General features: G+C 39.6%; 1 protein-coding gene across 7 annotated transcripts in view; it reads right to left on the bottom strand.

Annotated features, from left to right (window-relative positions):
• NMNAT1 (nicotinamide nucleotide adenylyltransferase 1) overlaps positions 1-26640 on the bottom strand; it is an 842176-nt gene that overhangs the window by 270232 nt on the left and 545304 nt on the right. For all 7 annotated transcript variants that reach the window (XM_044063136.1, XM_044063132.1, XM_044063139.1 and 4 more), the window contains one exon: positions 16063-16214. In XM_044063136.1, coding sequence (XP_043919071.1) covers positions 16063-16180 — 118 coding nt within the window. In that variant the 5' untranslated portion in view covers positions 16181-16214. The remainder of the gene's footprint in view (positions 1-16062; positions 16215-26640) is intronic.

Below are 26640 nucleotides of genomic sequence, written 5' to 3'. Positions count from 1 at the left end.
GAACATGACACTGTGGTTTTTTCCACTTGACAAGATCCATTTTGTCTGCTTAACACATCTGCTAAGGAGTTCTGTGCTCCTGGCAAGGAGTTCTGTTGAAGAGTGGCAAGCGAAATGAAGTCTCCCATAAAATCATTGCTTGCCTGCATAGAGGATAATAAGAAAAACCCTGCTTGAAGAGTTAAGTTAGAAGAATGACAGTTGTGTTGTGTGTCTGTTACATTCAACACCTGCCCTGGAAGAAGTAACTCTTGAAAGCCAGCAAATGCGAACTGGAAAGCTAACATCTCCTTCATGTTGATATGTAGATGCTGTAGTCTGGCAGGCCACTTGCTGTAGTCTCACTGGCCACTTAGATGAGATGCCCTAGTCAATGTGATGGCTCCCCAAGCAATGTCTGACTCTGGCTGCGGTAAAATTCTCCCTTTAGAGTCCTTGTTTCTAAGCCCACCACAAAAATTCCTTTTGAAGGCAAGGTATTATTTGAATGATTGAGCAAACTTGAGTATCTGCTGGCTGGCAGTGCTTTTGAGGATACTTACATTTTGACCCTCATTAACAGTTTCACTTTGGCATCCTGGCATTAATATGCACCAGCATATTGGATAATGATTGAAACCACCATTCTGGGACTGTCCTCTGCAGTCAGCGGGACTGATGGAGATAGTTGATGGAAGTAAAGTGATAGACTCTTTTTAGTTGTCTTAGTAAAAGTTGCATCGGGCTGTTGTATTCAGTCTCACACCATGTCTTGAGAGGTCTGAGAGGGTACTAGACTGGACTTTATTTAATAGAAAAGGCATCTTAGAGAGATCTTAAGACTGCTAAGATGCTTTAGCACTGCTATAGAAGGTCTTCCTTCTCAGGCAGTCCTTCAAATTCCAGAGAATCAGAAAGGTCTAATTTGAAGAAGTAAGCTGAAGGCGAGCCAGCTAAATTGAAGAACCTTGTAGCCTATGTAAACTGAAAGAGCAGTGCAGAAAAGCCAAGATGAGAATCTCCAAGCTGAAAACCTATAGATAAGCCAAGGCAGATACCTGATAGGTACATGAAGCCTCTAGGCCTGAGATAGGTAAACTTCCTCCAGTGATCTTTGGCTCACCAGGTAATCATGCAGTGATCTTGGTAAAGCGCTGTTATAGCGCCAACGATAAGTGTTGAGGAGAGTCGGGAGTGTTGAGATAAGATAAATCCGAAGCTTGGCACTCTCCCCCCCTTCGAATATTTCCCAAAGCCCCTTTCTGAAACATAAAAATTGGAATGATGTTCAACAGGACTCTTGATTGATGTGCCAATCCCATGTGGTCTTTGAATCCTTCAGAATCCCGAACTTTGAAAGGAGCTGACGAGAATCAAATCAGAGCTTTCGAAGGCAGGCTGGCTGGCAAGTGATTATGCTGGCTGGCTGACCCCTGCTGGCACCTGATGTCTGAGCAGGTTCTGAGCCCTGTTCTGTGGGCCGAACTCTGGGGGAGCCCTGTCCTGAAGCCCTAGCCTAGTTGAGCCTGCCCTACCTGCTACTCCTACCAGGATATGGGACCCCCTTAGCAGGCCAATTTTCTGCTAGCAGGCCACTGTATACTAACCGAAAAATCTAACAATAGTACCTTATACTTGGCACTCATTTTCTTTTCTTTCTTGCTGCTTCTTCCATTTTCTTTAAAACTGCTTTTAAAGGTGAACCTAGAGCATCCAAAATGTAAAAGGCTATGTAAAATCTTGAAATTTTGATCCCTCCACCCATGCCTCCTGAAGAAGTGAGCTGGGCCCAGCACTGAAGGAGAGCTGCTAGGGCAAGGGAGAAACACATTACAGGAAGAATGCTTGCCCATTCAAGCCAAGACACAAAAACTAAATCACAAAAGTTACAATCAATAATCCAGCAAGAAGCATCCACCAATACCACCATTTCAATTCAGAAAGGAGATAATTTTGATATTTCAGCATAATTTTTTCAACACAGCACAATGGCACTCAATTCAAAAAGAAGTATAAGAAGAAGAGTTTCACCTATCCCTCTCTTTCGCTCTTTATTTGTGGTTTTCCAACACAGTTTTAACACCTTTTTAACACACCTTTTAGGCCCTTGACAGTTTCCCTGACACAGTTAGGCCTAGGACTGCGACACAAACTTATGAGCTGAGCTAGTACCTACTGGTACTTAATTTAACAGCAGGGAGGCAGAATCAGGGTTCAGGACAAGGAAGCCTCTGAAAAACCCACCACATTACCACAAGAAGTTATGCTGGGCCTATGCTGGGGTAAAACTAAAAACAAAATTCCTAAGCCTCTTCCTGGAATCAGAGTAATCCTTCCCTTCCCATTTAAATTCTCCCTCATGGAATAATGCTCAGAAAAAAAAAAAATGAAGGAGGAGAAGGAAGAAAGGAAGGCATCATCATCCCATAGAATCAGAATAATGAGGATACTCCTGCACTTCTTAGGTACAGAACAAGAAGGCTAGGAAGCCCCCGTAGAGCTGAGAAGCCCTACTACTAAAAAAGTTGGTTGTGAAGAAAGAAGAAGGCACTAGAAGCCCCTTGGGAAGAAGAAAGAATAGTGCACACTGTAACCCCTCAGCCTGGCCTGCCTCCTGAGAGGCATCTCTTACTTTGGGAAAGTTTCTGCCTGAGACTCCATAGAAACTCCAGGTAAAACCTCTGCTCCCGAGGCAACCTAACTGTAACACCTAAGGGCCCCAGTGTTACTTGCGGTTCATCAAAGCCTGGCCTTCTTTTTGTGCTTCTTGGGCGATGGAGTGAACATCCGCGGCATTTGCAAAGCAACGCTTCCTCGGGCGCAGGTCTGCGCGTTAACCTAGCACAAGTAGTGGTGGTGCTCACGCCCTGTCAGGCCAAAACACAGCAATACACAATATGCTAATCTGTAAATTACACAGTTTAACAAAAACACATTATTCATTTGTTTATGTTTCATTACATTCCCCAATAAATAAGTTTAACCAAAATGTCTGAGGCCGTAAAAAGCAAACTCTCATTAAAAGCAAAAACCCCACTTTGGAGTATTTTCAATTTGCTGCCAACCTGCACTCGCGCAGAAATATTTCAGAATCCAACCTGCGCAAAACTGCTGCATGGGCCAATCGGCGGGGCAAAGAGTACCCTGGCGTACTGGCGTCCAGTCTATACCCCTGGCGCTCTGCGTCAGCCGGCGCGCAGCCTTATCGCCTGCCTTGGATGCTGACTGTCGGGCGACTCACGGACTAGCAATGGAAAAAGAAGGCAGCAAGAAATGATGAAGAAAAGAAAAAAAGAAAAAATGCAGATAAAAAATGAAAATAACACTTTTGTGACAATGACAACAACAATGTGACAATTTGTTTCCTATGGAAAACAGATTGGAGATGAGAACAACACATGACACAAGAAAAGACATTTAAATAAATGATCCAATAAAATACAGGATGTTCACTGTCTCTACTTACAATGTGTTTACAAAAAATTTCCTTTTTCATGGAAAACAGCAGGATATTACACAGGATATGCACAAGAACAGATGGAACAATAAAGAGATCCAAATAGAGAAGAGAAGGTGTTGTGTTTCCAAATGTAATTTTTTCTGCGGACTAACGGATACTGTTACATGATGTTCACATATGTAGAAATCAGAAAAGATGGTCTCACCAAGACATTGTTAAACAAAAGGAAGCTTAGTATTGTTCTACAACAATGAAAGCAATCCAAAAAAATATATAGAGGAAATGTATAATATGACTAAAACTATAAACTATATATAAATATGTATAAGATCCAGTTATGTTGTATGGTAGGGGGTCATTTGTCCTATGTCTAAGGTAATATCTCTCATCTCATCTGTACTGCTATATATGAGAAGTAAAGAACACACTTTTTTTTTATGCAATGTTGTTCGTGTTTGGTTATTATAAAAAAGTTATTTGTTACTGCTCTCTAAAGTGATGCTGCAAAGTATATCTCTCTCATCAGTATATTCTCTGCAAGTTTCTGTGCAACAAGACTGTGAATGCAAATATAACCAGACTTTGAATTTTAGCAGAATCCCAGCCAGCAAGACTGTCTCTTAAGAACTTCAAAAATCCATCACACCAAGCAGTAAGCAGCTCCATGTAATTTTTTCATGGTCCTTATATGACATTTTCCCTTCTCCTCTCTGAGCTTGTCTGTTACATTTTTCCCTCAATCTCATTATACTCTGTTCACATTATACCATGTTTTGTAGTATGGCACTGTAACATTGTTCTCTGTGTCTTATCCCTCTGCTGTCCTATTAACCCTTCACTAAACCCCTCTCTGTGTGTTTGTTTTACAGCCTGCTAAGCCCTTTCTTACTCGGGCGCTCCCACCAACCACGTGGAATCCGCATTACAATTACAGGGATTACAGTCCCTTAAGGAAGATCTCCTGGATGGACACTACACCAAGAATCTTGTGTACAACAGATGAATTCAGTGTGTAGGTGATTCATTTTACTTGCTGTGTACCTCTGAACAGATTAGTTAGTGTTTAACTGTATGCTAGTTTTTCCCCGCGGTATGCACATCAACTGGCCATTACCACCATACTTTTTAAACCCGCTCGCATTTTAGTTAATAAAGTGACTGCAATTCCTTAAAAACACCACTAGGTGGAGGTATAGGTCCTTCCTATCCCACCCATTCCCCAAATTTTACCCAAGTAGCTCCTCTCGAGCTTTGTGATATTAGGGGATGTGAACATTGACTGGAACAAAATCAATATCAATAATCCCTCTATATCTATCAATCTATTTAATTTCACTCAACTTACAAATGCCATTACCAGACCCAATAAAAACAACTCCCCCCAGGTTCCCCTCTGGACTGGATCCTAGTCTCCCACCCTAATAAAATCTCACACTCAGGCACCCTACCAGACTCCATGAGTGACCACTTGCCAGCCTTCATTCATCGAGCAACCCACTCCTCCCCACACCTACACCAATATATTCATACTCGTAACCTTACAAACTTTAACCCTACAACTTTCTCCAAAAGCCTCAAACTAAAACTGGGACAATCTAAAAACTCTTCCCCTAGATAAAGCTGGAGAATTCTTCAACACCACCTTCTTAGATACTCTGAACTCCCAAGCCCCACCTAGAACAAAACAAATAAAACCTAACTCCGCCCCATCGCTAACCAAAGATACAAAAACACTTGTGCAACAAAGGGACAAAACCTGGAAACTCTACCACCACAATAAGCACCCTGACACCCTTCTAAAATATAAGCAACTCCGCAACCTAGCCAAAAAAACACATTATAAAAGACAAAAAATATTACTATACTAAACTCCAGTCAAATCATTCCAAAATCCCCAAACAATTCTGGAACTCCATCAACTCTCTTCTGAACCCAGGCACCAAAAACAATCCTTGTCCTGACACCAGTAAAACAGACACAGAAATAGTCACCCTATTCAATTCCTTCTTTACCAACTCTATAGCAGAACTCACCAAGACCTTCCCTAATCACATCTCCTCCTCTCCCCTCAAACCCACTTCCCCTACCTCAACCCAACCTTCCATTCCCAATACTCCTCCTACATTTCATCTCAAACCCATACCCACCTCTTACATACAGAAACTTCTCTCTAAACTTAAGCCATGCTCCAATGCCCCTGACAATATCCCCTCACTCTTTCTAAAACTTGCAGCAGATGGTATCGCCATCCCCATTAGCATTCTCATTAATAGGTCCATACAAGAATCTTATGTCCCCAAACTGTGGCGTACAGCCTTTATCCTACCACTCCACAAAGGAGGCAAGAATAATGACATCTCAAACTTCCGACCAATAGCCATTCTCTGCCCTATCTCAAAACTTCTTGAAAAATGCATCCACCTCCAGCTCATGCCTTACCTTACCAATAATCAACTCCTTACTTTGACACAACATGGGTTCCGTCCTGGCCATAGCACTATAACTGCTCTTCTCTCTTTCCCAGATATAGTAAACCATGCCTGTGACTCTGGAAAAACTGTATCCATAGTCCTTCTAGATCTCTCCAAGGCATTGGACACTGTCTCCCATACCCACCTCCTGAATCACCTTTCTAACCTTAATCTCTCTCAGAATACCCTAACCTGGTTCAACAGCTACCTCTCTGACAGATCTCAGGCCGTGAAATGGCAAACTGGCACCTCAGCCTTCCTACCTACCTCAACCGGGGTACCCCAGGGATCCATACTCGGTCCAATGCTCTTTAATGTATTAATTAATGATTTCCATGCTGCCATTCCTAACACTAAAATACTGCAATACGCAGAAGACCCCAGGGATCACTTCCGTCTCTCTGCTCGATAGAGGCACAGGAAAATAACTTTCTTGGGTGGTGTAACCCAGGGAAGCTTGTTGGCTAGGCTTATGTAGGCCCTTGGGCCGATAGCCTAGTACCTACCTATGAACGACTCAGCTTTAGTCTGCTCTGCTTCTAATCTCTCTCAGCTCCAAGCACAAACTCAAACTGCCTTCTCAACTACTGAGAACTGGATGTTTCAAACCCACTTCTCCCTAAATCCAAAATTCTACTTTTCTCTCCCTCAAAAACCCTCTCCCTGGACACACACTCTTTCAATATCATAAGCCATGCCAACTCCACCATAGAAGTTGTTCCTTTTGTTAAACTTCTTGGGGTTACTATTGATGAACACCTGAAATTCGATACACACATTCAGCTAAATATTAAGAAAACACATCAGAAACTAGACATGCTATATAGAAACTCTCAATTTCTCTCCCCATCTACAAGACAAACACTCGCACCTACCTACCTACTATTGTCACTACTGTATGGTGCATCCCTACTAACCAACCTATCCTCTACCATCTCTTCAAAACTGGGAATCTGTTGCAACAAAATCTCAAAATTTGCAACTAAATCTAACTACTCCTCCCACCACTGTACTTCACTCCACCTGCTAAAGTGGCTAGAACTACCCAACCACCTTGACTACCTCCAACTCACTACAGCTCACAAATTAATCTTTAAACCAACTATATGCCCAGCTCTTACAAACATGTTACCATCTTTCACCCCCCTCCGAGAACCCTACGATCTGCCCACCAAAATCTACTTTCTATACACAAACCAAAACGTTCTGCTGGTCAGCTTCTCCTATCCTTTTCCTTAGCCAAAAAATGGAATTCTCTCCCTCCCGCTCTAAGAATTTCTGAAAACTTTGAACACTTTAAAACCCAGCACCATTCCTACCTCTCCCTTAACTGGAAATGTAATTGCACTCTGCCTACCTAACCTGCTAAAGACTCTTCTACATGTACCTTTACATCCACCTCTACTCCATGATGTTTTCCTAAACAGCTCCCTCTCTCTGAATTTAACGTAATATATTACCAATACCTTTGAATGTATATACTGTAAATATTGTACATACTTTTCTATCTCTCTTCTCTCTCCCCTTCTGTGACCGATTCTCATTACTGCCTACATATAAATGTTGATGCTAAGAAAGATAATCAACACTGCCATGTATGCACTCCTCCTTTCTCTATTGTACACCTGCCTCTCTCTGAAAACTCCAATATCATGAATGTATTTAAAGCAAATAGTGTACTTTGCAACTTTATTTCTCCTCCACTCTACTGCAAATTGTACTTATAAAAAGTAATATTTGAAGGATTGCAGTAACTACTCACAGATGATTTACAATTGCTAGTTTTTAAAACTATGTACACATTATCTACTGCCTCTGTCCATCTTAAATGCTGTACTAATGGTTTCCCTAATCTACTATGTAAATGTGTGCAATGCATGTTCTTTTATTTTACAACTGTACTTTTCTAAATGTCATGATATAATACTACTTTTATGTAATATGGAACTTTTCTCCCTGGGCCTCCACTGAAAACGGGCTCCTTGAGCCCAGTGGACCTCCCCGGTTACCAAACTGGAAATAAATAAATAAATAAACCTCTGTGGTTAACCAGAAAAGGAGGAACACACAAGAGCCTGAAGTTTGGAGATTCTTTTGGCAGAAAACAGAGCTGACAAGACAGCTTTCCACATAGTGGAAGTAGTTGCTGGTTCAAAAGATGTCAGGGCCAGCTTTTCAAGAACATAGTTCAGGTCCCAAGGAGAAGGAATGGGTTTTCTTGGAGGTATAATGTGAAGGATACTTTTTAGAAACTGTCCAACCTCAAATACAGAAGAAAGTGGTATATCCAGTGGCAGATAGGCAGAGATGGCTGACAAATGAGCTTTAAGAGAAGAATATGCTAGACCAGAACTGAGCAATTGACACAAATAGGAAAGAACAGCAGGGACAACCACAGAAAGAGGGTCCTGCTCATTGCTGTGACACCAAGAAGAAAATCTCTTTCAATTTAGTCACATAATATTTTCTAGTAGTGTGTTTTCTTGCTTCCTCAGCACATCCTCAGAAAAAATGGTGCTAGAAAGGAATCAAAACCCCATCAGCAAGATAGTTAACTGCAAGGTGAGAAGACGAGGGTGAAAGAGAGCCCTTTTCCTGTGTGATGATTTCCCCTGGCTAGGTGAAAGAAGGAGACACCAATGCTATCTGGAGCAGGGGAGTCACCAACAGGATTTTGGGCCTGTCCAACATAAGCTTGTGAAGGATCTTTGGCAACAGATAAAGAGGGGGAAATGCATAAAGGAACATCCCTCTCCAAGAGAAAGACATGCCATCCACTTTCCAAGCCAGAGGACTTGGCACTCAGGAGCAGAACTTGCAAAGTTGTCTGTTCTGAGTGGAGGCAAATAGATCCACCTGCAGAATACTCCACTGATGAACAATGTCCAGGAAAAATTCTCTATGCAACATCCACTTAGGAGGATCTGTCCTTGATCTGCTGAAATATTTTGTCACTACATTTTATTCTGAAGTGATACAGACTGCCCGAAGAACTAGCTGGTGGTGAAAAGCAAAGTCCCATGTTATGAAGGCTAGCCTGCAAAAGTGGTAAGATTTTGTCTCCCTTTCTTGTTTATGTATGACATCTAAAGGTCCTGGAGACCAAACATAATGCAGGGCCTGAAAAGCCAAGATCAAAGCCTTCATTTCCTTGATAATAATGTGCTTTGGTCCTTAGACCCTGATGTTGTAGGAACAAACTCCCTGGGACAGGTCTGAAGCATCTGTATATAGCTCCTGGTTGATGGGAGAAGACAAAAAAGGAAGACCTGGATTTAGAGATATCCAATTGATCCACCAAAGAAATTCCTTCATTAGGCAAGGCAAGAGATATTCAGAAACCCAGAGGATGACAATGTTGAAGCCAAGTTGCCTTCAGATACCACTAAACTTCCTCATATACAGTCTGGCAAATGGAACCATAGGGATAGTGGATGCTATGAACCCCAGGGCTCTTATAAACTCTCTTGTTGAGGTCTCTTGCAGAGAAAGAAGGGACTGAAAGAAAGTCGTCAAAGAGAAGACCTGGGGGGGGGGGGGCTGTTATGGTAAGAGTTTGAATGGTTAAACTAAAAAAAAAAAAAACAAAGATTGTGAGAAGGCAATGGGACTGGCTTGTTTAGATTTAACGTGGGGCTTACACTGAGGAGGAGCACTGTGAATTCAAAGTCCTGCAGAACAGCCTGCTAAGAAGGAGCCTTTCAGATAAGGAAAAATCTGAATGCAATGAAGTCTGCAAACGGCTATGAGAGAAGCTAGACATATCAAATACTCCTAGGGATATAGAAAGAGAAAATGACAAAGCAGAGAACTGATAATGGGAGGAAGATACAAAAAAACATGAACATTTCCTGAAAGGAATATGAAGATAAGCATCCTTCAACTCTAGAAAAACCAGAAAAGCTCGAGGCAGAAGCACTGGTAACAGCGTCTTAAAAGCTGAAAGAGAGAATTTTCACAGAAATATTGAGACAGGAAAGATCTAAGATAGGTCTTCAAGCACCCTCCTTCTTGGGTAACTAAAAGCATTCTAGAATAGAACCCCCTGCCCTTCTAGCAAGGAGGAACTGTCTGAATAGTGCCCTAGGACAGAAGACCTTAAAGCAATGGAGGAAATGAGGCAACTGGCAAGGAGGTGGCTGAGGAATACCTGAAAAGGGAGGAGGGGACTTCCACAACATTCTGTACCCTTCATCAATTATAGACAGAACTCACTTGTTCATTGAAATTCTCTGTTAAATGGGAAGGGGCAGAGACAGGAATCTGGCCAAGAAGAAGGTAGTCACATTTATTTATTTAACATTTGTTTACCGGGAAAGTCCGAGTTGGAATGAAGCCAATTTTCAGCAGAGGCTGGGGAGTAACACTCCAGATGCATGTCTTTGTAATGTGGGAGGAAACAGGAGTACCCGGAGGAAACCCACAAAAATGCAGGGAGGACATGCAGACTCCACACAGAATGCACCCCAGCCGAGAATTGAACCAGAGAACCTCTTGCTCTGAGGTGACAATGCTACCATTGCACCACTGTGCTATCCAATGGAAGCATGTTTACCAGGAAAGGAAGATTTTGGCCCTCTACAGTCATGATAGAGTTTCTCAGGAAAAGTTATTTTAGAGGACCGCTTAACCTTTAGGGATTGCCTTTAATGTTTATGTACAAAAGGATGCACTTTGGAAGGATAGTTCCTCTTGATCTTAGGAAGAGAGAAAGAAAAATCTGTTTAATGTCTTGCATAACCTTATCCTTGTCCTGTAATACCTTAGACAGATCTGCAGCTGCAGAATCAAACAAATTTTGAATATTCAGAGGCGAGTCTAACAATTTAGCCTTGACATTCTCTTGGAATTGAATGGTTTTACACTTTTCTATTGGAACACACCTTTCACCTTTACGGACATCTGCACAATTACCACTCTCCTCGATTTAACATTGAACAATAATTTCATTTTTTTCGAGGGAGAATACCTTCATCAGGTCTCAGGAGTGGCAATGGGCACCACATGCACCTCTGTGTATGCCAACGTTGTGCAAGCTGTGTGGGAAGAAAAGGTTGTAGTTACCCCTCAATTTCTTTCTTTGGTGCGTGGATATAACAAGTTTTTAGATGATGTCCTTATCCTTTGGAAAGGCACCACTGATCAGTAGGAATTGTTTTACACCCAGTGGCACGAATCTATAACATTTCTTAGATTTACTTACTCTACTGGAACCAAGAGTATTAACTATTTGGATATTCTGCTTGAGGAAAAACTTATCTAATGAGTGTTATGTTTCCACCATATTCAGAAAGGATACCTTCTCCAATACATACCCCACTTTAATAGTTGTCATTATTTTCATCAAGAAAAGTCTGCTAAGGCCACATGGTGAGGCTTTCTACACTAATATCAGATGACAAAGTATTTGAAAAGGAGATTCACCATTTAATATGTATGTTTGTGGAAAGGCAGTATCCTATTCAACTGCTATGGAATATTATGGCAGAGGTAGCTGGTCAGCGTATTGACCATTTTTCTCCTATTTTGAAAATTAGACCCTGCACAGTTCGATGCGACAGTCACACTAGTTAGTAGGACAAGTCACCATTCCATACAAGGATCTCATTCAATATATTAGTTCGGTAAGGATGAACTGAGTCACTGTACTCTCTAATAATTTAAAAACCTGCATGGATGCAGTTCCAGTTATTGCTTACTCAAAAGGTAAACACAAGGCCCTTTCGGAAACATCTACTAGTCGTAATAGATTAATGGGTCGGGGGGTGCTGCGGAAGTATGGATCCAGTAAGATGTGTAGGCTCATAAATGAAGCATCTTCTATAACAGTTGAAATTTTTGCGAGAAGCGAGAACCATTCCCTGCCCTGGGATGTGCAATTATAACACCTCCCATATAGTTTATCTTGCTACATGCAGCTCCTACAATGCCTTATACGTGGGTAGACTAACAGAAAATTTAAGGAAAATTTTGGGAAAATGTGTATGACATTTACAAAAAAAAAAAACACTAATGCCTATTATAGGCATACTAGTTGGTGCTCTACTTTTTATTTTTTGTTATCGATAGGGTAATGGTTTCGAATTTCTGTGGGGATTTCGAAACCCTTCTTGAATTCAAGGAATTAACTTGGCAACTAATGAGGGTGGCCGCAGTGGGGCAGTGGTTAGCATTGCTGCCTCACAGCAAGAGGATCTCCGGTTCGATCCTCGGCTGGGGTGCCTTCTGTGTGGAGTCTGCATGTCCTCCCTGTGGTCATGTGGGTTTCCTCCGGGTGCTCCGGTTTCCTCCCACATCCCAAGAACATGCTGCAGGTGGATTGGACACTCTAAATTGGCCCTAGAAGTGTGTGTGTGTGTGTGTGTGTGTGTGTGTGTGTGTGTGTGTGTGTGTGTGTGTGTGTGTGTGTGTGTGTGTGTCTTCTATGGAAGGTTGGGCGCCAGGATGGCAACTCAACACCGTAAAACTCCATTGCCAATCATGAGCGGACAGGTGATCCCTGTGGCGACCCCTAACCGGGAAAAAGCTGAAAGAAGAAGAACCTGACAGTTGATGCATCAACTGCTCCTGGCATCAATGACACTTTAACCATATTCGGTGTTCTTAAGAGAAAAGCCGCTATAGTTTAATGCAGTGTTCAAACCTCATTTTATCAACTATTTTATACTAAGCTATTTTTAAACAGTTCATTTATTTATCATCTTAAGCGTTGCAATTTTTATAGCTTTTTATATGCAATTTTACTTTTAAATTGAACTTGATTCAGACATGCATCTTTTTTAAAACTGTTAATTGTTTTAAGTTGGTTGATGACATGACGTAATGATATGCTAATGCACGAGTTTTGACTGGCTCATGTGTTGCTATAGATAGTCTTTAATTATGGCTGGCTAGTACTCTGATGAAGTTTTCAAGTCTGTAAAGACGAAAGTGCTCAGTCATTATTTTAACTGTTGTGTTTAACAAATGTGTGGCGAGGTATGGCAGTTGTTCTCCGTTCGTTTTTTGTTTTTATCCTCTGGAAGTGACTGAAGCTTAAGCCAGGAATAACTCTGAATGACTGACCATGATGCAGCTGCCCTTGAAGCAGCAGCATCATAACAACCCTTGATATAGAATGTCTAGCTATCCAAGAAGTAGAACTGAGCAAAGAAAGAGCTGAAGTTTTGTTGTCAGAGTCGGACCTATCAGCTAAGACCTCTCCAGTTTGGAAAGAAGATTAAAGCATGACAGGACATGTGTGTTTGAAAGCTGGTGTCTCTGAAAGCCAAAGTAGCAGAGGCATACAACACCTACCCAAAGCTCTGCTATCTTTGCCTGTTAATAAGACTTGATGAGAAGCAATACGCTTAGAGGATTTGTCAGCTGAGAAGGAAATGACAGAGGGGGTCTGAACAGAGATTCTTATAAAGAAACTGCTTAGCCTCAGGGACCTTATAAAACATTTTTTTTTTTCTTAAGGAGTGAGAGGTTGAGATTCAGGGCCTTGAGAAGTTGACTTAAGTGTTTAGTAGGGCTTCAAGAACAGGAGGCACTGCAGAAGGTCTAGGGGAGTCCATCTGATGAAGATCATAAAGCCTTTCCTGCATGCCAGATATCCGAGAGCCCCCCCCCCCGAACTTATATATACCAACTCCAAGATCGCCATACCTCAGAGAAAAGGGAATGTTCTTGGAAATGGCCATCTCAGGCTAAGTATATGTAAGACCAGTTTTTCAGCCATTCAGTCTCCATGTTTTAGGACTCTCTCTAGTATGTCCTGATATTTCAAATAGTTACTCCATATATCACTACACGTAACCCAATCTGGGCAGACACACAACTCCCTCACCTTGACTTACTGTGCTCAATTGGTTAAAAAGTGTTTCACCCAATGAATTTTATATTATAAACACACACACATATATATGTGTTTATATATATCTATATATATCGATATATATATATATATATATATATATATATATATATATATATATATGTATGTGTGTGTGTGTGTGTGTATTAATATGCAATAATTTTAATTCCCCTCCTATCTTGCACACATCTTCCAAGACTGTGTGTTAGTCCTTAATCCATCCTAGTAATTTCTCTTACATAACTAATATGTTGATTTTACTGACTAAATGTTTGTAAAGTTGCATGAAAAATGTCATCTGCAAGTCCAGATAAATTAAACTCAATGTCTTCCTCTTCTGACCAGTCTCTTACAATCAACTTTCAGAAAGCTGGCCATGCAAGCATGACAGTCTTCCCAGCTCAAAAGCAAGCCTCAGACCTTGTAACTATTTCATCCTCAAAATAAATCCAACAGGAATTTTCCTCATTAAAGGCCATATCAGGTTCCAACATGGGAAATAAAAAATGACAGCTTAGCAGCATTCAGGCCTGTCCCCACAACCTAAAGTTTTCCTTGTCAGAGAACACCTCAGAACTAACAAAACCACAAGAAGATTGAGAATATTTTGAGAGTTGGTATCTTCCTTTACCTACTAAAACAGTTGCTGGAACCCTCAGCCAGATTCTGAGCTGTGCCTCCAAAGAGAAATTACTGATGCCAGGGCAAGTAATAGAGAATTGCTTGGTGTTGAATTTGAGAATGGCACAGCAAGTTCAGAAAGAATGCATTAGTTATAGGACTAATGCAAGTGATACAGAATTTCCTAAAATATTCAGTACCCACTCCCATCCCCCGAAATAAATTGTTGCACTGCATAGACTGTGGAATAGAGATAATTTTCAGTGCATTCATTTACTGTGCAAGTATCATGGAGTCAGGTTTACCAAATTAGTGTTTTGCTATAATTTAACAAATCTAGATATGACTAGAATGTCTGGAAATTACAGAAAAACATGCAACAAGACAGGTGTTACTCAGAAAGAAATAGTTACGCAAACCTAAGTTATGGTAATGTTGTGTTGAGATATAGTAAGGGGTAAATCAATGATTACTAGTAATAACACAAACCAAAATAATCAAGCAGCTTCTGCTACTTGCACCCAGAAAAAAATAATGAAACCATTTAAATAAATAAATAAATAAATAAATAAATCTTCCTACTGCAGGCAGATGGGAAGAGATTTATATTGGAAGTCCCTTCCTTTCCATTATGAGTTGTTAATTGCACTTGATTCTGCAAGGATCTCTCCGTGCAGTGACAGTTTTAACACTTCTGCAGTAGTGTGGGAGAAGGGACTGTCAATTCCTCTTGGACTGCAAATAAAACCCTGAACAAAGGCCTACAATTTAGCTACTTTTCTGGCTGTAGCTGGACAACTTCTAATTATAATGGAAAACAAGGACTGAGTCAAATATAAATGAGGGTGATTAGAGACAGAAAAGAAGCAGTCCTTTTATAAAAGGTAAAGAAAATAGCAGGGACCCTCACAAACCCATTATATGTCAATGGCATGGGAATTCAACGTTACTTCCTTATATCTGGCATGTGCCATGCAAAGCATTATGGAAAAGAGAAAGGATTGAGGAAGAACAAGATCACATTGATACATCAAGCCCCATTGGTAGTTGTGGAAAACAAGCTAAAATTACAAATAAAGCACTTAAGAGTGATTTTGATGTGTTAAAATTGTTCAGAAAACAAAACATTTTTGTTCTGTGGTGGAGTTTTCCTTTAAAGAGATGTCACTGCTGGTGATGTTAGAATTGTGAGGGGGTAAGTCTTGTTTAATGAAGAGCAGAAAGTAGAGGAATCCTTCAAGTTTTACCTACTTTGACCCTCTTCCAAACCAATATGAGACATAGCTTCTAGCAAGAGCTGGCCCATGAGATTCTGCCTTCCTTCACACGGTTCACTTAAATGCCAAAAAAATACCATCAAGATATGTTGAGAACCATCTATGACTGTGGCACAATGCCACTTCCAGGCTGTATGAACAAGTGGTTATCTCCAGTCCCATTAACAGTGTTTTATACAAGTCACATCACCAGTACAACAATGCAACACAGTGTGTTGTTAAACAGTAACCTTGTCTACTCGCACTTTAAAACAATCTAAAAGACTATATCAGGACATTTTAATAATTTCAACACAAAATTAGCTTTACAACCTGCTTTCACAGCAAGAATCATCACACTAATAGTGTAAAATCCTCATGCTCTTTGTGAGGAAGTTAAAATAAGAGTTTTCTTACCAGTTTCTTGCAGATAATCTCTTGCAATTTCAAAGAGCCGCAGATGCATATTGGTGATGGGATTGAAAGAGCCACAAGCCAACAAGACCACCTCTGTCCTTTCATCTGAACTATTCATTGCCCCTGACAGCTGCACGTTAAAATGAAACCCTCTGTAAAACACACAAGCAAAAAAAAAATTGACACGATTTTGTTATCTTTCATGTGCAGCATATGTTTGCTTTTCTAAGGTGGAAGTGAAAATATCAAATGACAATTTTTATTTTAACAGTTGTCATTTGTTCTGCATTGCAATGCTTAGTAATGTGTGAAAAGGTGAGACTTACATTTCATTTTTTTTCTTCACAGGTAAGATACTAGGTGTTTAAAGAGTGTCCCAAGTAGCACAGTTAAGAAAAATTTAAGCCTGAATACATCTATCCACTGTATGTTTTCTTTGGTAAAACTGTTGGTGAACATAGCTGAATCTGGTATGTTAACTACAATTATCACAGTGTTATTTCAGCTAGTCATTTTCTTTCATTTAGTCTGAAGAGACATCTCTGTTTTGATACATCATACTGTATAGCCCTCTGTTTTTAACTTTCACTCTGAATGGCTTCAGCTGAAGGAGTTTCTATACAGGGTGAACAAATGATGGTTTGACATAACAAGGTCAAGCAGGAAATTATCTGAGGTAGGAATATGCTTTTCACCTTCTCTAGGGCAGAAAGAGGATTCTTATCTTCTTCCAGACACAGAGAAATGTTTTTTTTCCCACTCCTCCCAGGACAAAGACAGGACTGTCAAGTTCCTATGGCAAGTACATGATTCTTGACATCTTAGGAAGGTAGATGTGCTCTCTTTACCTTGGTAATGGAGACAGCTCTCAACTTCCTATGGCAACCAGAGGGTTCTCATCCTGTATGGGGAAAAAAAGACTTATCAGCTTGCCAATGTCAGGTAGATGATCCTTAGCCTGGTGCAGATATATGGCTCTCAGCTTGTTTGTTACAGGCAGCGATTTCCCTCTACCTGCTACAGACAGATAAATATCACACTGGCCACTGGCATGCACGTGCAGATGGTTCTCTTTCACTGGAAGCAGATGCCTCCTGACTATGAAGGAAGCAGATTCTCGTTCCTGACTGACGTAAACGGTCCATTTTCACTATAACTCTTCCTTGCTATTTAGCTCGGTGGCACCAAACAACTCCTAAGCTACCAGACACAAGCTAAGTTACAATAAACTGTTTGGACTAACACTGCTGTTTATATCATACGTCTCTGATAACAGAGGCCAAGGAGGTCAGGCAAGAGGCCCACTGGTAAGAAACCAGTTTCCAGTCTTTTCTTCTGCCCTGCTCCGACTGCTTCTTCTCCTAATTACATTTATCTCGTCCATATTTATTTTCTTCCTGATCATTTCTTTCATAACTGTTCCTCTTCTTCAGATGTGATTAAGTATATACTTTCCACTTACTGCTCCCTTTTAAAACCTACTTGCGATCTTGACAAGTATATACTGGCAAGAAGTCAATCTACCAGTGCCTTCTGTTGTAAGTAGCATCACTGATAAACATGAAATTATAATAGGAATGTCAAGAGCTATTACATCAGCTTAGTGAGAAAAGTAGACAGAGCATGGTCATCTGAGACTTGAGGTTGTTTTTCCTCATGTGGGTACTTCTGTCTTGAAGAATTCTTTACTGCTGGGCAAATTAATCAAAATTCTCTGGAAAACTATTACCTGCCTTACACAAACGCATGCATGTATTACGTACACATATATAAACACAAATACAATATATATATATATATATATATATATATATATATATATATATATATACACACACACACACACACACACACACACACACACATGTATGTGTGTGTGTGTATGTATCTGCTTGCAATTCTCAGCAAGTGTTAAAGTGCACCAATTCCAGATGGAAAACTATTAGACATGTGGACAAACTGGGTCTAGAACATTTTTGCTTTAATTGTGACTATGCAGTCTGTTCCAATGACATGTCAAACCAAGATCCAAGGAGAAGAGCTTAAAGACTGGATAGCCTGGATAACAATATATGTACAGTATATATTTTTTTACAGAATGAGAGGAGATGAGTGGGCAATGGTTTAATTTTACTGGAACATGGTCTTTCTCTCACAGCTGCAGCACCTACAGAAGTCTCCTTTTACTTCATATAACAAGTCATAACACCAGCCATTCTGTAATCCTTGTCTCACAGACAGCACCAATGCCTTACTTCGTAAAACGCTAAATGGCTTTTTTTTATACAACAAATAACGGATTTCTTCCAAGGATTCCTAACCTACAAATTTCCCTTGCAGTTTGACACACTGACTATAATACAAGGAGACTTCCCTGCACCACCACACCTCTTTAGCTCCCCTCCACATAAACTTATAACCACTAATTATGTGGTTGGTTTGGCATACTGGTTGAGGTCTTCACCACATGGATACAAAGTACAGGGTTTCATTCTGACTTTAAGCTACTGGCTAGGTTTAAAACGGCACTTAGGGCAGTTAGCTTAGTATTCACTATACATTTTGAATATATAGCTTTTCAAATTCAGCCCCCAAATTATGGAAAAGCTTAACTGCTGCTACAAAAAATGTATTTCTCACCCAGCCATCCAAATGGCATTAAAATAGCACATGCATAACATGGCCAAGTGCACATACATCAATCTAAATACTCCCCCCACACATTCCATTACCTTTATTTCTACATCTACTTAACATCTTATCGAATTCTCCCTTTTCCCATTCTCCCTTTGAGTGCCCCATTTCCAATTACTCTCCCATCTCCATTTTGTTTTTAATTTCCTCCATTCTTTTGATTCTTGCAGGAGCACCATTATGAAATAATTCTGCCAAAAATCCATCTTATCCACTTGACTTTTTGTATTCCTTAACCTTATCAAATTCTTAGTTTTCAAACTCACTGCACAATAATTCTGGTTTTAAATATATAATATCCAATAGCCAGGGAATTGTTATGGCTAGGCTTGTACAGGCCCTACTTCACTTTGCATTCCATCTTCAACAGTTTCTACTAGCCTAGAAGATGCACAGCAAATGCTTTCTAGGTCTAATTGCAAACTGCTTCTGCTTCGGGCACCGCGCAGCAAGAAAGACTGAAGAAAATGGCATCGGCTGCATCTTTTATACCCCTGACGACTTGATGTCAGGGAAGAGGCGACAGCAACCAATGCAGGACCCAAGACTTTGGAATTCAGGCCGACTGAGGGCAATCTGCCAGCAGGATAACCCAAATGTAATGACTGCAACAGTGAAACACGAAGAACATCACTCCTTGATATCAATGCTCTAGCCCAGTAAACAAACTGATATAAACAGATACACAACACAAGAGAGAAGTATCAGCTGGGGAGATGAAAAACAATGGCAACAGATCAGGAAGCAAGGCCGGAAGAAAGGTAGAATGTTAAAGGTACTTAAAGGGTAGACAACATAATTTTACTGTATCTTGACATCGAGCAAAAAAAAAACACAAAAGGAAAGACATCAGAGTGCTGGAAGAAGCCCCAGGGAAACCCATCAGAGGTGAGGGTGGAGATGAAAGAACAATACTAGAGGAGCTGAACCTCCTTCATATAACAAGTCATAACACCAGCCGTTCTGTAATCCTTGTCTCAAAGACAGAGCACCAGTGCCTTACTTCGGGAAAAGCTAAACGGATTTTTTTTATACAATAAATAACTGATTTCTTCCAAGGATTCCTAACCTACAAATTTATCTTGCAGTTTGACACACTGACTATAATACAAGGACACTTCTTCCCTGCACCACCACACCTCTTTTTAGCTCCCCTCCACATAAACTTATAACCACTAATTATGTGGTTGGTTTGGCATACTGGTTGAGGTCTTCACTCAGAAGCATACCTCTCAGCTGTCCAGATTTTCACAGAATAGTCCAGATTTCTGCCTTATATTTCTGGTCTGTTCCTCATAAAATGTATGGTTTCTTGGCAAATCACTAAGGACTGAAGTCACTAAATAATGACACACATTTGAGTGCCAGACTTCACATCCTTCAGAAAATACATGCTAACACAAATCATGTTACTCTACCAACTGTCAAGTTTAGAAAAGCAATATTTAAAATCTGTCCCCATTTTTTTGCTTTTGTTCCACCTCCATTATTTTAGGCTTTGTCCAGATTTCTTGTGTTAAGTGGTTGAGAAGTAAAAGTCCACAAAATGGGTACACAAGATCATGTCAGGGAGGTGTGAATGGGTTATCTTCAACAGGAAGGATGTGGGAAGATAAACGACAGAAATGCAGGAACCAATTAGCTCCTGGATCTCTGAAAGAGATGGTTGTGTACCCACAGAATGTTGTATCCAACTAAGTGGTGGAGACTGAGTTCATAGAGGCAGTTAGGACACCATGAGACAGGCTAAAAATATACGGACGGAAGGGAAGTAGAATGTACTTAAAGGGCAGATCAGAAATACTTAACTGTAAGCAAATATAAATATTTTCATATTTTAATGCTACATTTATGAATAAATGCAGGCTACAAAACTTCTGTACCCTTCTATCAAGGAAATATAAATATTTTTAATGCTACGCTTGTGAATAAATGCAGGCTACAACACTTCTGTATCCAGATAATGAGCAAATGTATATATTTTTAATGTTACACTTGTGAATAAATGCAAGCTACAAAATGTTTTTATCCTGATATTGAGCAAATTTACATATTTTAATGTTCACTTATGAATAAATGCAGGCTACAAAATACAGTAAAATAAAGTATTTAACTTAATGCAAGTACAAATGCCTGCAGACTGAACCACTGTCAAACTTGTAAAGACTTGCATTTAAGTGTGGTACACCTAGTAGCTGTAGCTGAAGTTAATGGCATTGGTCTGCCCTATTATGGTTTGGATGTTTCATTTGCTTAATTGATAGGGGACTTTCACCTGATACCTGCTAGGAGTATTAGGTTGCCTTTACTTCCTGACAACTACCTCTCTGCCTCTTCAGTCAGTCAACGGGACCTGACAAGCCTTAAGGATGCTACACTATTTCTTGGCTCACACTGCATACCATTTGAGCAGACGGCTTCCAAAACACAACAGATTAAAATTGTAAGATCATATTTGAGACCATTTTCCTTTTATGCATGCTATAATGTAGTTTACTGCACATTAAATATGCTATGTTGTTTTAAGATTCTGGTACAGTTATGAACAGTTTGTGTTCACAGTGTCAGCCATTCCTTTCACTGTCATAAGCATGCGGCAAAATCATATTTATTACAGAAACAGGTGTTGGTTTTCAGTAGCTGACAGCATGTTATCTACTCTTTTCCTCTTTCTCACTTATCCCATACCTAGCATGAACTAGTCATGGCAAAATTGCAACTAAATTTACAGGAATCGAGGAGAGTGAAATGCATCACAGGCATCTGTTATTCATCACTCTGCTAACGCAAAAATAGTAAGATGAAAAAATAGTCACTGAAGGTGTGGTGATTACTTTGTGGTTTTTGTTTGATCTGTGAAAGGCTGTGCACCTAAACAAAACTATTGGCAGATGTTAGATAAAGAAATTGACACATTACATTTGGAGACTATATTAAAACATGCAGACAGACAAAGCTGCTAAGAAAGGTCATGCAGTCTCCCTATCACCTTCACTTCCCAGACCTCAGCCTGTGCCTTATGTAATATATTATCTAAAAGGAATATAAAGGTTGGAAAAAGAAACATTAACTGTCATTTAGTGAGATCTGTAACGGAACAACTAACCTATGTGAAAAAAATAAGTATGTTTTACGTTTATCCACTAGAAAGGAAATCAGAATGATCAAAGAACTAACTGCAGATGCAGAACACAGCTGAATGATTACCAGTATCAAAAAGAGAGGTAACATTAGCTTTATATTGTAGTGAATATCAGACAAAGTTTTTCAGCAGTTAGCAAGACATAAGACACCATCTCCTGCACTGCTAGAAGAAAAACAACAACAAAAAAGGCCTAACAAAAGATAAGTCTGCTTGAGTGGCACCCCCCCCCCCAACCAGGAAAAAAAAAAAAAGATATTCACATGGCACACTTCTGTTTACAGTTTGTCTTTATGGTGCACCTGCCCGTATACTTTTGTTTAGCTTTATGACAAAAGATGCAAAGTAAATAAACTAATTACTTGTAAGCTAAGGAAAAAAAAATATGGTTTCCTACCATCATGTTAGACACGTGAGCACAAGTTAAATGCAGACTTCTTCAGATCAGCCTCCATTTTTATTTTATATGTCTGACTGCTGAGCTGACAAATCACACTCGATCTGTGGTAGGTACTGACATAAAAGGAGGGAGATGTGGTCATCTCTCACTTTTATAGCTGAAGGCTATGAATTCCAGAATAGGTTAAGTTCTACATACTTCTGACCTCTAACATTTCTACAGTCCCCAGACCTTGCCTCTGGCAACTTTCACTAAGTAGCCTCAGGATATGGTGTACACTAGGTCAGACTGGCTTTTCAACTCAAAAGAATAGTGCTGTGGGTAAGAAAGCAATGTTTTTCTAGAATGACTTGTTATAACACTGAAACTGTACATGATCAAGACAGAAAACTACAATCAGCCAAAGTCAAGTGTATCAAAATATGAATGCAAAGAAATGCAATATATTTATCATCATTTATTAAATCAGGCTGATCTGTGAAGCCCTGTTCAGCCATGACCTCACAACAAATTCAAGGGTAAATTCTTATCTCTCCCCTGATTGCATGTGTGCACCCCCCCCCGTGTATATACAAACACATACATTACATATAAATACATGTATATGTATGTATATATATATATATATATATATATATATATATATATATATATACACACACACACACACAGATATATATATATATATATATATATATACACACACACACACACACACACACACACACACACACACAAGTAATGCAGCTCATTCAAATCAATTGTGTCAAATTAACACTAGAGAAGTGTACATTCTATTTATAGCTACAGCACAGTTCAGTAAAAGTAACATTTTTTTTGTAATTACAGCTGTTTACTGGACTTTAGTAATGTTTGCTGTTATACAACCATGGAAATGGAATACATGTACTGCAGATGATGGTGTGGGACACAAAAATGCACTTGTAAACAGCCTTTTTCAAGTAGTTTAAGTGGTTAACTCTGTATCAGCAACGACTGTATGCTATTCATTGAAGTAGCCTCTAATACTGTCTCAAGCCTGAAGGACATCTCTGAGCATGAATGTGTTTTTTGACTGAATGATAAAATAATTAAGAGCGAAAAAAATGTACGACAGTAAACAGCAATGAGAAGTGCAAAGTCAATCAAGCCATAATGTGAAAAACAGATGTAATGTTAGACTGTCATGATTCAGATTCAAAATCCTTTACTATAAATAATGAATAAAATGAACTGTCATTTAAGTATAAACAGCAAAGGTCCAAGCCAGACAAAAAAACAATAAATAAAATGAGTAAGAATGGGGAGGGATAGCCAAACATTTTTAATTCCAGTGCTTTAATGTTAACCAAGGTCCAAGCAGGCAAAGATATGCAGACAGGCTGTATATGCAATGCGTTCCCATCTAGTATCTATCATTTTCCCTTTCCTAGCAGCAAACTCATGTTGCACAGAAAGACATTTTTTTTAATCAGTCAACCTAGTTACATTAATGGTACAGAGGGAGAGAAGAGCTTGTATTACACCTGACATTGGAACTGCAAACATGAATGTGATTGCTGCATAAACTTTACTTATAGTATGCTGGTACCATAAGTAGTTTGTATAAGATTATTTGCTGGTGAAAACCATCCAAGGTTGAGCCGAAAGTTTGCAGTTATATACTTTTATTTCTAGCTTTAAACACATTTGTGAAATAATTCAGTAACTAGTTTTAAGGGTCAGTTACTGAATGCAGTGATGTGGATAGATTTGAGGTTCGGAAGTATCCATGTCTGATGCAGAATTTCATCACTTGGTATGGCACCTTTACTACTATCCATTAACAGACGTCTGCAAAACAAAGGACACAGATTAGTTTTAGCCACACAAGCTCCAGAGTGTTTACTGTTGGTTTTACTGGTGGCAGAGTTTATACATGTTTTATATAGTCAAGATACTGTCCTGTTACTGAAGTGATAAGCTATGTTTCAGCATGCCACATGCACAGCACAAAAGCAAATAGTAATCAGCCCATGTATTCAAACGTACTCCAAGTTGTAATGAAGAACCACAAAACCTATGCATAACAGGGAAAAACAGAAAAATACTAATATATTACAAAAGAAAAAGCAACTGTCCAAAGCTCACATGCACACAAATATAACACTATGAAAACTTACAAGCATGAAACATGAAATAAACAAGAAGGGAGAGTGCAGGCACAAAGAAACAAAAAGTAAACTTACAAGTAAGCAAACAAATAGGATAGTGCTTGCAGTGGGGAGCATTTATTTCTGGAGAGAGGAATGGAAGGTCAGCAGGAAGAAATGGCGATGGTTACTTGAGCAACCTGTTTTTTTTTTTTTTTTAAATATAAAAACATAGAATGAATGGAATCTCTTGTGTTCAGTGTGTGTACTGGGCCTGATTGTCAAGCTTGTGACCAAATAAATTAGTAGTGGAGTAATGCATGGTTAGCAGAGTGATACCAGGTCAAATATGGAAATGTCCTAACACAAAAATTACAATGCAAAGCATACAGAGTCACAGCAAACATAAAAAGTTAGGAAATGTGCGACTGGGATGTAAGGAACAGCTATACAACCCTCTTTCACTTAAATATATAAACAGACAGATCTAAAAAGCTTGGTATCTGTAAGTTTGTCTAATAGTGGCTGGTAAGGTATCCCACATTTTAATTTCATGACCAAGCAATAAAAAGCAAGAGAGCTCTCACGTCTTTCTTTTGATCCTGGTATGCATACTGGCTCATCAGTGTGTGTCACGATCAGTAAAACGTATAAAAATTGCACTGCTTGACCATTTGTCTGAAGTTATGGATGACCTCTAATTTGCAAACACTGACACAACCTTTTGACTACCAGAAGGGAGAGAGAAAATATTTTTTTTTGTACAATGGATGGAGAAGAAAAACAAGTCATCTGCTAAAGCACGACAGAAATAAGGGCTTTGCTTTGCTCTAAAAGAAGTGCCTTGGAAGATGCCCTGGGGCTAAAGATGATTTTTTCCCTAATCCATATACGTGGATACTTTCTCAATAACAGAGCTAAAGAACTAAGGACCTGAGAATCTGGTGGAAGATTCATCAGTCTAGATTTATTTTAAAAACAAATGGGTTACCAAGTATGCCCCTTAATAATTTTCCCATTTCAAAAAAACAAAAGTAGGTATTCACAGCATCACAAGTATACTTATCACAAAAATTATACCAACGGCAAAAAGCTGCAGTAAAATGTTTTTTTTTTCAGTTCAGTATTACACAGGGAATGCAACAGATATCCAAGCTGCTTAACTACGAGAAAAATAAATTATACTTTATGGGTTTTATAACTTGTAGGTTTGGTACTCGGGAAAGGAAGCATGTACAGTTTCACCTTATTTGCAAAACATTTTAGATCCCTAACAAAAGGGCCAAGTGCCAAGAGAAAATATTTGTTTTTCTATGTGCTTTTTCCTCCCACTCTGCCTACTGACCAATAAGCCACACCCATTGGACTCGACCTTATTCATTCCCTAGGGAGTGAAGAGTTCCTTTCATATTCCTCTAAGGTGAGAGTTGTCTAGAAGGGCTACCAATCAGATAAAACGCCCATGCATTTGGTGCCTTCCCCAACATCCCACAAAAGGGAGGTTTTTTTTTCCCAAGAATGGCTTAAACCCTCTTCTTGGGTGGGACAAGTGCACTTAAGTCACCACTGAAGGCAACTACATCTCTGTATTTATTTGCCCATACTCTTCTACATGGCCATAGGGGTCTGCATATCATGCATACTTCATCCTTACAATGGTCCCTGCCCTTAATGCCCACTTCATCCTTGCAATGTTCCCTCAATGATCATGTCAGAAGTGGAAGCTTGGGACACCCCGAGGATGGCCTGAGCTATCAAACACCTGGACAACTAATTGAACTCTGGTTACCTAGGCCATAGTCAGTGCCTCTCTCCTTTATGCTTCCTGCATGGTTAAGGGAATCATCAGCGGAAGTCAGGTCATCCATGAACTGGTTCTCTAAACACTTCAGTGACTCTCTAAATTGATTCCCAGGAACAGCCAATAAATTAACAAAATTATGAGGCATATCATTATATAAATTTTTAAAGTAATCTATAGCAGGTGGATTAGAAGATCTCAACATTGTAAGCAAATTGAATTAACAGTAGTAGTGCCCCAGATATAATTAATCATGAGTTGTAAAATATATCGAAAGCAGCAAACAGAGATTCCAGAGACAGAGGAGACTTAAGACACTGTGCATTACTCTTTCAATAGTAAGTGCCCATCTGCTCTAAATAAATACTATCACAAATATCCACCACCCGAGAAAGGAACGAGCATTTCT

Source organism: Protopterus annectens, chromosome 2.part1, assembly GCF_019279795.1.
Source record: "Protopterus annectens isolate FY-2018-M chromosome 2.part1, PAN1.0, whole genome shotgun sequence".
Taxonomy (NCBI): domain Eukaryota; kingdom Metazoa; phylum Chordata; order Ceratodontiformes; family Protopteridae; genus Protopterus; species Protopterus annectens.
This window is presented reverse-complemented; position numbering and strand designations above follow the sequence as displayed.